Below are 12,910 nucleotides of genomic sequence, written 5' to 3'. Positions count from 1 at the left end.
GGAATCAACCTGCCTGACTTCAGACTCTACTACAAAGCCACAGTCATCAAGACAGTATGGTACTGGCACAAAGATAGAAATATAGATCAATGGAACAAAATAGAAAGCCCAGAGATAAACCCACGCACATATGGACACCTTATCTTCGACAAAGGAGGCAAGAATATACAATGGAGAAAAGACAACCTCTTTAACAAGTGGTGCTGGGAAAACTGGTCAACCACTTGTAAAAGAATGAAACTAGAACACTTCCTAACACCGTACACAAAAATAAACTCAAAATGGATTAAAGATCTAAACGTAAGACCAGAAACAATAAAACTCCTAGAGGAAAACATAGGCAAAACACTCTCCGACATAAATCACAGCAGGATCCTCCATGACCCACCTCCCAGAATATTGGAAATAAAAGCAAAAATAAACAAATGGGACCTAATTAAAATTAAAAGCTTTTGCACAACAAAGGAAACTATAAACAAGGTGAAAAGACAGCCTTCAGAATGGGAGAAAATAATAGCAAATGAAGCAACAGACAAACAATTAATCTCAAAAATATACAAGCAACTTCTGCAGCTGAATTCCCGAAAAATAAATGACCCAATCAAAAAATGGGCCAAAGAACTAAACAGACATTTCTCCAAAGAAGACATACAGATGGCTAACAAACACATGAAAAGATGCTCAACATCACTCATTATTAGAGAAATGCAAATCAAAACCACAATGAGGTATCATTTCACACCAGTCAGAATGGCTGCTATCCAAAAGTCTACAAGCAATAAATGCTGGAGAGGGTGTGGAGAAAAGGGAACCCTCTTACACTGTTGGTGGGAATGCAAACTAGTACAGCCACTATGGAGAACAGTGTGGAGATTCCTTAAAAAACTGGGAATAGAACTGCCATATGACCCAGCAATCCCACTGCTGGGCATATACACCGAGGAAACCAGAATTGAAAGAGACGCGTGTACCCCAATGTTCATCGCAGCACTGTTTACAATAGCCAGGACATGGAAGCAACCTAGATGTCCATCAGCAGATGAATGGATAAGGAAGCTGTGGTACATATACACAATGGAATATTACTCAGCCATTAAAAAAAATACATTTGAACCGGTTCTACTGAGATGGATGAAACTGGAGCCCATTATACAGAGTGAAGTAAGCCAGAAAGAAAAACAACAATACAGTATACTAATGCATATATATGGAATCTGAAAGATGGTAACGATAACCCTATATGCGGGACAGAATGAGAGACACAGATGCATGGAACAATTTTATGGACTCTGAGGGAGAAGGTGAGGGTGGGACGTTCTGGGAGAATGGCATTGAGACATGTGTATTGTCATATGTGAAACAGAGCACCATTCCATGTTCGATGCATGTGACAAGGGCTCGGGGCCGGGGCAGTGGGATGATCCAGAGGGATGGGAGGGGGAGGGAGGTGGGTGGGGGGTTCGGGAAGGGGAACACATGTAAACCCATGGCTGATTCTTGTCAATGTATGGCAAAAACTATTACAATATTGTAAAGTAATTAGCCCCCAAGTAAAATAAATAAATTTATAAAAAAAAAAAAAAAAAAAGAAAACACATGAAATGTCCAGTAGTGTGCCTGACCCATAACAAACATGAAGTCATTGGAAGTGTTATGTTGTTATACTATTGCTCATATAACTTTGAATCAATAACTAAATCCTATTCCTTTATTCTACTTTCCTAATTTAGTTCAATCAGTTTCCAGATGACCCAAATTTGAGGGACTTGATTGGGAGTCAGGAACCTACCATCTCTCTAAATGTAGGGTGACTTCATCCTGCAGCCAAATGTTCCCCTTCCCCCCTGCCTTTTCTCATATGTCACTTTGTTGTACAAAGGGGATTTGGAAGGTCACAGAGAAAGAGTCAACTTAATAAGTGATAAAACGGAAGGAGAGGTCACAATCAAAGACCACTTTACCTGAAGTGATATAATTATTCTGAGCCTGAGTAGACAGTCCTAAATGTCAAGTCACTCCAACCATCTTGTTTTTTAACAATATCAGTGAGCTAAAAACATTAAGGTAATGCTACTCCTGCTAATGTTAAGAATTGACATTTACTGAGTCTTTAATATATGCTAGGCAACAGCCTAGAATAGAATAGGCCATTTAAACTTCAATTTGTAGAAGACTTTTTCCTTAGTCCTACCCCATTGTGTTGTATTCTCAGTCTGCATCTCTAGATAGAACTGAACATTTTGTTTATGTACCAAACCTGAGAGTCAACCAATGTAGGAAAACTGTATCAAGAAACCCAACCCAATATATGGCTTCTCAAGCGGTGCTAGTGGTAAAGAACCTGCCTGCCCATGAAGGAGACATAAGGGATGTGGCTTCGAACCCCTGGAGAAGGAAATGGCAACCCACTCCAGTATTCTTGCCTGGAGAATCCCATGGACAGAGGAGCCTGGTGGGCTACAGTCCGTAGGGTCACAAAGAGTTGGACACAACTGAGTGACTTCACACGCACACACAACCCAATATAAGGCCCATATTTAATGCACAAGGCAGAGTAGCACTCTACCATTGTACCAAACATACTAAGTATTTGGATATTTTCTCCTTATATTGACCTTTCTTCTTTTTTCTCACTGCCATTTTATTTTCCACCAAAATTTCAACATTCTCTAGGTCAGGTGCTTCTAGGGAGGTCAGGCTTGATCAGTCATGGTCTTCCTTCTACCTCTTCCACGGGAACTCAGTCTATTAAGATACTCACCAGTGTGTATTAATTGGCTTTGCTATGCTTTACCAATCCAATTTTAGCTGGTTTGCTTGTTCATTTAAAAATATTTTGACCTAGAGAACCAAGTTTAATCAGAAGCCTGGAATTTACAGTGATGCCTTTGAGGATATGCTCAATAAATACTTGGTACTTACAATGTTGATAGTGATGAGTTGGTTAAGTGATATGTCAAGCAGCTGGGAAATGAGAAATTTGGCCCTCATAGGGGAGAACAAACACAGATACTAATTTTAAGACCACAGACACAGCCTAATTAATTTAAAAAAATCTGGTCGTTATGTTTTCTCTTCCAGTTTTAGTCTAGTCATGGACTTAAGGAGAAGGAAATGGCAACCCACTCTAGTATCCTTGCCGGGAAAATTCCATGGGCAGAGGAGCCTGGTGGACTACAGTCCACGGGGTTGCAAAGAGTTGGGTATGATTCAGCACACACACACATGGACTTAACGTAGGTGGACCCTGGGATTAGCAGAAAGCCGAGTATAATTGCTTAATTGATCATGATACCTGGTGAGCCCTAGAGCTTTTGAGGAGAAGGCAAAGGCACCCCACTCCAGTACTCTTGCCTGGAAAATTCCATGGACAGAGGAGCCTGGCAGGCTACAGTCCATGGGGTCGCAAAGAGTCGGACACGACTGAGCGAATTCACTTTCACTTTTCACTTTCATGCATTGGAGAAGGAAATGGCAACCCACTCCAGTGTTCTTGCCTGGAGAATCCCAGGGAAGGGGGAGCCTGGTGGGCTGTCGGCTGTGGGGTCACACAGAGTCGGACACGACTAAAGCGACTTAGCAGCAGTAGCAGCAGAGCTTTTGAGGCTTCAGAGTATTGGAAAGAAGTTCTGCAACAACTGGCCATTGACTCAGGAGAAGAGGAGGCTACTACAGAGAAGGGCCTTTTCTGCTATGCTACACTAGCATGGTGAGCTGAAGATTCAGTGGGTAAGAGAAACTCCATTACTCTTGCTTCTGTGGAATACTGGGGAGAGTCAAATGACCCTTTAATTACCAGTTTAGTCATCAATAATGGAACATTTGCCAGGGAAGGATTAAATACTTTCTAGTTTGCAGGCTCTTTGCCTGGAAGTTTGCCCAAACCTGCAACCACGTGCCTCAGTTTCTCCTACTATCTTCCACAGCCCCATCCTTTCCTTGCCCTGCACAACTTTTTTTTTCCCTTAGATTTCTAAAAATAAAATGAAACACTGTATATTTAGAGAGTTGACTTAATTAAATATGTGATTCATTTAGGGTTGGGGTTAGGGTTTAGGATTAGGGTTAGGGTTTCTAAAGGGTTACCCTTTAGAAAGTGTGCAAGAATTGTTTCATGCATAAGGTGCTTCTAATAATTTCTGTAAGTACTCTGTTATTAGATCTTGGATAAGTATGCCTCATTGTAACATTTTTACAATGGAAAAACCAGATTCGGTTCATGATTTGTAAGTCACAACACTTTTTCTGAAACATTCTGTAATTTTTAGCATTAATACTACATACATGTATGTAGGGCCAGGAAGCTAAATAAATTGATAAAGTGCATTGACAGAATAAAAATATTTATGTATTTACAAATTACAAACCCTCAAACAACTTAATGTGTAGATTTATACACATGCTTTATAAGCCAGAATATGAGAGACAGTTGAATTAGTACATAAAGTTTTTATTTAAAGTTTTCCCCTTCCAAGCAAGCTTCATTTACACATTCTAATACTGTACAAAATTTACATTCTCTGTGACTTATTTATTTATTCACTCTTCACTTTCTAATAGTTTACGCCTTTCTGAAATACAGAAAGCTTTACTTATAGTTCTCATAAATGCTTTTATTTATTTTGGCTAGAAATAAAAAATAAATGAAGAACAAGTCCAAGGAAAGCAAATACCCTTGTATAAACTGACTTTCGGAAGAGATGGGGACTGTTGACGATAAAAGGTTTTGAAGGAGACCTTGTATTCTTCATGACATCGGCTGGGAATTTTATCACAAAGTACTGTAACCTTTCTTTCTATGTATTCATATGTGATCAAGGAAAAAGAAATGAAAAGCTGATTCCACTGGATATATATATTTATATATATATATATTTTTACAACGGATCCTTTGGATCTGAACATACAAATAAATACAAAAACAACAAGGATTGCACTTTACTGTAGAAATGGCATTGGATTCCAGTACACCCATCCATCTTGACATGCTCCACAGTGAAACCTTGTCACCAGGGCCATTTTAATCGGTGGCTTCCCTATGGGGTTATTTTTGAACGACATACTTGTTGAGGGATTTGAAAACATCTCTGGGTGATTCACAGAATATTTTAGGCTTTGATTTATTCCTAATTGTTGTTGTGGCAGCTCTGAAGAGCTTGAAAATCAAATCCACGTTCCTGCTAGTTTTTCTCTATTGTAGGTCACACTGATACTGTCTCATGATTTTCTGAACTTCTGCTCCTAAATTCCTCGTGCTTCTCAAGATAGCTAGTGATGACTCGCTTCACCGAGCCCAGGCATCTCTGGTGACAACAAAGAAATGTAATGAGTTGGGGGGAAGGTGGATTCATCAGGTGCTTTTCTAGAGCCACACCTAGAGTCTTTTCTAGAGCGGAAGGTATGGAAGAGGGAGGGAGAGGTATTGTTTGAGGAGCTACAGTTTGCTCCTTAGGCTCTTTGCGACCCCATGGAAGTAGCCCGCCAGGCTCCTCTGTCCATGGGATTCCCTAGGCAAGAATACTGGAGTGGGTTGCCATGCCCTCCTCCAGGGGATTGTCCCAATCCAGGGATTGAACTCATGTCTCTTAAGCCTCCTGCATTGGCAGGCGGGTTCTTTACCACTAGCACCACCTAGGAGGCCCTGTTCGCTACTTACTGCCCCAAATGAGAAAGCCTGAGCCTCTATAAACAGAATAGTGCATTTTGTTTTAATCTTTTGGATAAAACTGAGGACACAGAATTTATGACTCTGGCTAGCCTGGAACCTACAGGGCAGAAAGAAGTTGCTACAAGAGCCAATATCTTTTTCTTCTCTGTTCCCACGAGGTGCTGTAAGGGGCAGAAGGTATATAAAATGAAGTTCTATGGAAACAAAAACATTCCTCTTCAGTCTTACATGATTTTCTATAACTGTGTTGCCTACAGAATCTGTGAAGCTGCCACAGATTAGGAATATAGAATCAGTGGCCATTTCTGTAACGTAGTATGAGTGTTTTGGTGGGTCAAATTTGGAATCATTCATGAACACAATATCCCCAAAACTTCAACATAGATCACATGCAGGTAAACTACAATGCACAATACTGATCTCAGGTCTCTCGGGGGGGCACTCTTCTGTATTTTCTTTCTCCTGTTGAAAGTCGAGATCCACGTGAGGGGATTTCGTAAAGCTGGGACAAGTTAAAACCAGTCTGAAATGGAAGAGTCTGTCACCACAGGAAGTTTGATGTGATCCGAGTTACAGACAGAGTTTCCGTTCAAGAACAGGTCTTTTCCTTTTGTAGCTTCTTGTAAATCATCAGACGCTAAGGTGGGTTTCGGCAGATGTACCATTAGAATGCATTGTTCTGGCTACAATAGGGATGTCACTTGTCACCGCTTCCTAGAATGTGTCGTTCCGGGGTTTCCTGGTGTTATTTGTTGTAAGGTACGCAGGCGGGCAGGATAACTGTTGCACAGGCTGGCCCTGCCAGCGGTTCTGCCACATCTCCTTCAAGTTCTGTCCAGCTGCCTTTTTCTGGACAATAGCAAATTGTGGATGACTTGTAGGCTCCCTGGAATGGAGAGCAGAGAGCCTTAGGGAAGGCTGTTCAGAGAAGCGCCATGGCAACCTTATTTATCACCTACATTGGGAAGACAGTCTTGTCTCTCTGCTCTTGCTAAAAAAATTCCAAATAAAAGCAGTGAATTTTAAACTACTGTATTCTAAGGGAGAATTTGAGACCAGCAAGGTTTTGTGTGTATGTGTGGCTGATAATAAAAGTCAAGCAACTATAATGGCCTAGATGGTTTACAAATCCTTTATGATAACTTAGCCCACATTGGGAATTATCCTTCTGGTTTAAGTTTAAAAAAAGGAAAATTTAACTTAAATATTCTATGATAACTTACCCCAAGTTGGAAATTATCCCTCTGGTTTAAGTTTAAAAAAAGAAATAATTATCTTAAATATTTAAATAGTTGAAGTAAATTGGATTTTAGATTATCACCTCACTTTTCCATTTTTTATCTTACTACTATAGAGAATCAGAGACAGAGGGTTCAAAACCAGTTTAAAATAAACTGGAAATGAAGGTTTGTCAAATTCCTCACATGTTGATTTATTTGTTTTCAAGGGGCTACATGAGAAATAAAAAAAAATGTCTTTGATTTTGTTTCCTTTGTCAACCTCAGCAGCTAGTGCTTGTATATTTCCTTTTCTCAACCAGAGCAGCCTTGTTTTTACCATAGGCAAGAAAAAAACCAAAAATTCCAACCAACATAGTCATTTTCTGGTTCCAAACATACATACTTTTGCAGCTAGCAATGCACCAGCAAATAAGGATGTAGATCAATATCTAGTGATATATGTCAATACAGTTCGCTTTCACATAACTTTTTAAGGCTCTTCAAAACTTGAAATAACAATCTTGTTGGATGCAAAAGAAATGAGGCTAACTAATATTATTAAAACCCCAAATTAATCTTATAAAACCAACACATATATATAGGAAAATACAGTCATCATTTCAAAAGTGGCTATGTAGACCATTAGACTTATGTGTCTTCTGATACGTCATTTGAATTACATAGCCCTCTTCCTGTATGTTCTTGCTATTAATTAAATAAATAAATTTTAAAAATCTTTTTAAAAGCTGAACTTAGGTCCTTACCGACAACAGTATGGAGACAGAGGACTATTTTTAAATGTCAATACAAGGAAATCATTAACCAATACCAGAACATGAGGAAATCTATAAAATAACTGACTTTGCTATTTCAACAAGTCAATGGTATGGGACAGAAAGAGGGGCAGGCGTAATTCTCCAGATTGTGGGGGATGTATGAGATATAATAGCAAAATATAAGTGAGGCCTTTTGGATCCTAATTTGAACATGTCAATTTGAAAAACAGATTTTTTTTTTCCAGATCAATGGGATAAACTTGAAAATGGGTAGGATATAAAGGAGTTACTGTTGATTTTATTGGGTGTCATAATGATAGTGTGTTTATATAAACAAATGATTTTTTTAAAAGAAATACTGGAGCATTTAGGTTGAAATAATATGTCTAGAATTTGCTTCAAATTGCTTCAACCAAATATTTTTAGAAGGAGGAGAGATAAAGTAAGTATTGCAAAGCGCTGATAGATGTCGAAGTTGGATGGTGCACTAATGAGGGCCCATTGAACTCTCAGTTCTTGTGTATGTTTGGAAATTTTCATGGTAAAGAGGGGGGCAAAGTGGAAAGCAATGGCAAATTACATAATCCTAAATATAATTTGTGGATAACTGAACAATGACATTCCATTTGCTATGCTTTGCCGGTCAGAAACTTTTCAGACTCTCCTAAATAGATTTAACAGACGTCTGTAAAACCACTTCAGCCCGACTCTTAGCTGGAAAGCATGAGGACGGGAGAGAAGCAGAGACCTACCGCATTTTGTGATACAATTGACCAGATAGCAAGCCAGCTCTACCGCAACCACACTGATTCTATTTTACTGCTTAAAGTAATTTCCTGCGTGCATATAAACATGATACTCTTAAAAGGCATTTGCGGGTGGTGACACATTTGGAAGGAAATGAAAAGTAAGCACAAGCAAACGGGAGGACGAGGAGGTAAATGTAGACACGTACCATACTCCAGCTGTAGCCTCCCACCAGATAAATGCTGTCGTCAAGCACTGCACAGCCAGGACCACTGCGACCCTCCAAAATGGGGGTCTGGAGAATATTCCACTGGTCACCTTTTGGGTCGTAGCATTCCACCAGCATTACATCGAGATGGGAGAAACCTAAGTGACATAGCAAAACGGAATCGCTAAAGAATAAACTCTCAGGGTTCCAATTTAAGGCTAGGGCTTCTTTTAAAATAAATGACCAGAGCCAAGAAATAGACACCTATACCTTTGAAGATGTATGTATAAATTTACTGGTGAAGTTGGCAGATGTCGGAAAGACCTAACAAGCAAACAAATAAAAAATCCTCCCAAACCCCAACCCTTGATGTTTTGGATTAATTTAAGGCAAAAATGCCTGGCTAGATGTCATTGGCAAAGGTTGGTTTACCTTGGAGTATCAGTAAACATTTGTTTAAATCTTATTAAAAAGCTTTAAAATAGTCATAGTTAAAGCAAGCATTTTATAGACTTCTTATAATAATCTGGTTCTTTTCTAAGTGTTTTATATGCTGCTGCTGCTAAGTCGCTTCAGTCGTGTCTGACTCTGTGCGACCCCATAGACGGCAGCCCACCAGGCTCCCCCGTCCCTGGGATTCTCCAGGCAAGAATACTGGAGTGGGTTGCCATTTCCTTCTCCAATGCATGAAAGTGAAAAGTGAAAGTGAAGTCGCTCAGTTGTGTCCGACTTGTAGCGACCCCATGGACTGCAGCCCACCAGACTCCTCCATCCATGGGATTTTCTAAACAGGAGTACTGGAGTGGGGCGCCATTGCCTTCTCCGTTTTATATGAAGGAACTCATTTAATCCTCTCAACCACCCTATAGATAGTTCTATATTATATTCATTTTATAGATGAGAAACTGAGGAACAGATGGAATTTTAACCTGAATAAGTCACACAGCCTGTAGCTAGGCTGAGATTTGAAACCAAATGAATAGGCTTCAAAAGTCACACTTTTACAGACTAAACTTTATTGCTTTTCTTAAGTGAATATTCAATTCTCTCAAAATCTTTTACTTTTTTTAACAGTCTGATTATGTAAACACCTGTGATGATGTGCTTTAACTATTATAAACTTGAAAATACTTACTTAAAAATGACACTTATCCAGTACTTATTACATTTAGGGGTAGATATGTATTACAAAATAACAGAAAAAATGTCCATATCTAACCTGTGGTTTAAGATGGATATATGATTGGAAAATATATGCATGAACAAAGGTGAAGTTGCTCAGTCATGTCCAACTCTTTGTGACCCCATGGACTGTAGCCCACCAGGCTCCTCTGTCCATGGGATTTTCCAGGCAAGAATACTGGAGTGGGTTGCCATTCCCATCTCCAGGGGATCTTTCTGGCCCAGGGATCGAACTCGGGTCTCCCACATTGCAGGCAGACTCTTTACCATCTGAGCCACCAAGGAATCCCATATATTGGTATATGATTGGAAAATAAATGCATAAAATGGCCTTATGTGCCATGCCCAGATGGCCTGTATTTCATTTCATTCAGTTTCAAGAATCATGGAAGGTCAGAGCTGGAGGAGATTTTAGAGACCAACTTGACCAGCTTCTTCATTTACAGATGAGAAAACTGAAGCTCAAAGTGGTTCCACAATGTTCTCAATATCACAGCTCTCTCTGCTTTCCTGTAAAATTTAGTGCTGCACACATGCACACAAACTGCAAAAAACTTGCTGCCATATACATAACAAGGAGGGAAAAGAGCCATATATGGTTCTAAAAATACTATGTTACTTATTAAATAAGCAAATGGAAAGAATTTGAGAATCATAGATGGTTTGATATTCAACTCTTCAAAGAAGTAATTCTAAATTTAGACATGAAATTCTGTTTTCTTTAAGAAAAATCACATTCATTTCTTTGTACAGCTCTAAATTAAAAAAAAAAGTTCTTTACAATGATTACAAAAACAATTTTCTGGAAAAAATCCATTACTATAACTTGGTGATAAGGGATAATTTATTTTACTGAATTCATTGTTACAACCAATTGTTTGTGCTTTTTAGTTATTAATGCTCTTGTTTTTTATTTTCTGTAGACATCATTATTCATTTCTTTAATGTGTGTGGTAACTTCAAAATAACCCTATCTGCAGGAGAGCCAAAATAAGTGCTTGCCCAAGGGTACTGCTAATTTGCAAAGAGTAGATTTTATTTGGTCAACATGTTTTATACTTGGTTAACTATGATTATCTAACGAGAAACCCCCTTAGCAAGAAACATGAGATGCAAATGTTATTGTGATTTAAAAAAAGAGGACCTTTCAAATGATTTCCTCCAATTGCATATAAGCGATCATTCATTACAGCCAAAGTGTGGATGGCGCGTTTTGTGTTCATATCTTGTTTTCGAGCCCAGACATCCATGACGGGGTCATAGCAATATAGCCACGGGACATACTCTCCATTGTGTACACCCCCTGTGAATTAAACATAGACACACAAGTCAAGAAAGTGCCTTGGAACCGAACTTTGTAGCAGAAAGTGGAGGAATGACTTGCCTGAAATGTATATTTTCCCATTGTGCACTGCTCCTGCATGAGCCGCCAGCGGCTGCGGCAAAGAAGACACGTAACGCCATTCATTTGTCTCCAGGTTATAGCACTCCACGCTGGACAAGTAACCGGTTTCATTCCGTCCACCAATCACATATAAATGTTTGTCCAACCGGCATGCGTAGAAACTGGCTCTTCTACAGTGAAAAAAACAAAAAACAAAAAAACACCCCTCCATAAATCACAGAGTAGCCCAATCAGTCAGGGAAAGTGGGGGCATCCTGCTTCAGAAAGGGGTGCTGTGTGCTCAGTCACTCAGTCGTGTCCGACTCTTTGTGACCCTTTGGACTGTAGCCCACCAGGCTCCTCTGTCCGTGGGACAGAGGAGTGGGTTGCCATGACCATCACCAGGGGATCGTTCTGACTCAGGGATCGAACCCTCATCTCCTGTGTCTCCTGCATTGCAGGCAGATTCATTACCTGCTGAGCCATCAGGGAAGCCCTAGAAAGGGGTACAGATCTTTGGACATTACACATATGACTCCTTGCTAAATCAGAGACCTTGAATAGTAATCATCCGTAATGCTCATCCTGGTTAACATTATTGACATGAAAATCACAGTAGAGGAGAAATTTACTACTCTTTGTTTCAGCTCTTTTTCTCTTGCTTTTATACACTATTCAAGTGTTCACTAATGTTTGGGATATTTGGTACCTTGTAAAGATATCACAGCTCAGTAAGACAAAGTGAAAAATGAGGTAGATAATGTAACAATAATAAATTATCTTGACATTCACTTTCTTTATGGTCCTTCAAGGGTCATTGTTCCCAATTTATAAGAGAACTACATCATCAAAATTTTTCTTCAATTATCTTTTTTTTTCTTTTTTCCCCCAGTATGACTGCAAGTAGAGAAACTTTTCGAACTGAATGTAGTGTTGAAATTTTGCTCTTAGGAATTTCATCTGCATAGCTTTTGGTGTTCTTTCAAAGCCATAGGATATTTTTAAATCTCTTTCCAAGAAAGACTATTTATTAAATTACCCCACCTTCCTTCAAAGGCAAAAGACATGCAAGTTGTATTGAAAGGACTGGCGACAAGAAGGCCTTTCTGAGGGAGAATACAATCTAGGAGTGAGAGATTGAGGACCTGAAATAGAATTCTAGTAGAAGACATGGAAAGTGGTGATGCAAGATATATTAAAGGAAGATGTAAAGCTTGGCAACTAATAATATATAAGAGCTGAGAGAGAAAAGAAATTGGAAGAGGACTCAGAAAGTTGGAGTTAGGATGACAAGGTTGAAATCCTAAGCAAGACTTTAATCTTTAGCTTCAGTTTTTCTCATTGATGCTACTGGAATAATATACTTCATAAGGATAACATGTGGGTCAATACTGGAAAAGAATAATTGTGAAGTGCCAAGCTCAGAGGCTTCCCAGGTGGCTCAGTGGTAAAGAATCTGCCTACCAATACAGGAGACTCAGGTTTGATCTCTGGGTCGGGAAGATCTCCTGGGGGAGGAAATGGCAACCTATTCCTGTATTCTTGCCTGGGAAATCTCATGAACAGAGGAGCCTGCATGGTTATGCATGGGGTCGCAAAGAGTTGGACACAACTGAGCATGCATACACAAGCCCCTCAGAGAACATAACTTATGTTTGATGAATTAATGGTCTTTATAAAAATTTGTAAAATTTTAGAAAAATTATATATAACATTTTATAAAAA

At 39.2% G+C, this 12,910-nt stretch overlaps 1 protein-coding gene across 1 annotated transcript in view; it reads right to left on the bottom strand.

The window, feature by feature from the left end:
- Positions 1-4,437: 4,437 nt before the first annotated feature.
- The window catches only part of KLHL14 (kelch like family member 14), a 107,789-nt gene continuing 99,316 nt past the window's right edge, over positions 4,438-12,910 (bottom strand). Inside the window, exons 6-9 of the mRNA XM_081562583.1 lie at positions 11,186-11,376; positions 10,946-11,104; positions 8,620-8,777; positions 4,438-6,554 (exon numbers count right to left, since the gene is read on the bottom strand). Of these exons, the coding sequence (XP_081418709.1) occupies positions 6,414-6,554; positions 8,620-8,777; positions 10,946-11,104; positions 11,186-11,376 (649 nt within the window). The 3' untranslated portion in view covers positions 4,438-6,413. The remainder of the gene's footprint in view (positions 6,555-8,619; positions 8,778-10,945; positions 11,105-11,185; positions 11,377-12,910) is intronic.

This window comes from Giraffa tippelskirchi, chromosome 14, assembly GCF_054371585.1.
Source record: "Giraffa tippelskirchi isolate mGirTip1 chromosome 14, T2T-mGirTip1v1.2.pri, whole genome shotgun sequence".
NCBI lineage: Eukaryota > Metazoa > Chordata > Mammalia > Artiodactyla > Giraffidae > Giraffa > Giraffa tippelskirchi.
Note: the sequence above shows the minus strand (reverse complement) of the source record. Positions and strands in the feature narration are given on the sequence as shown.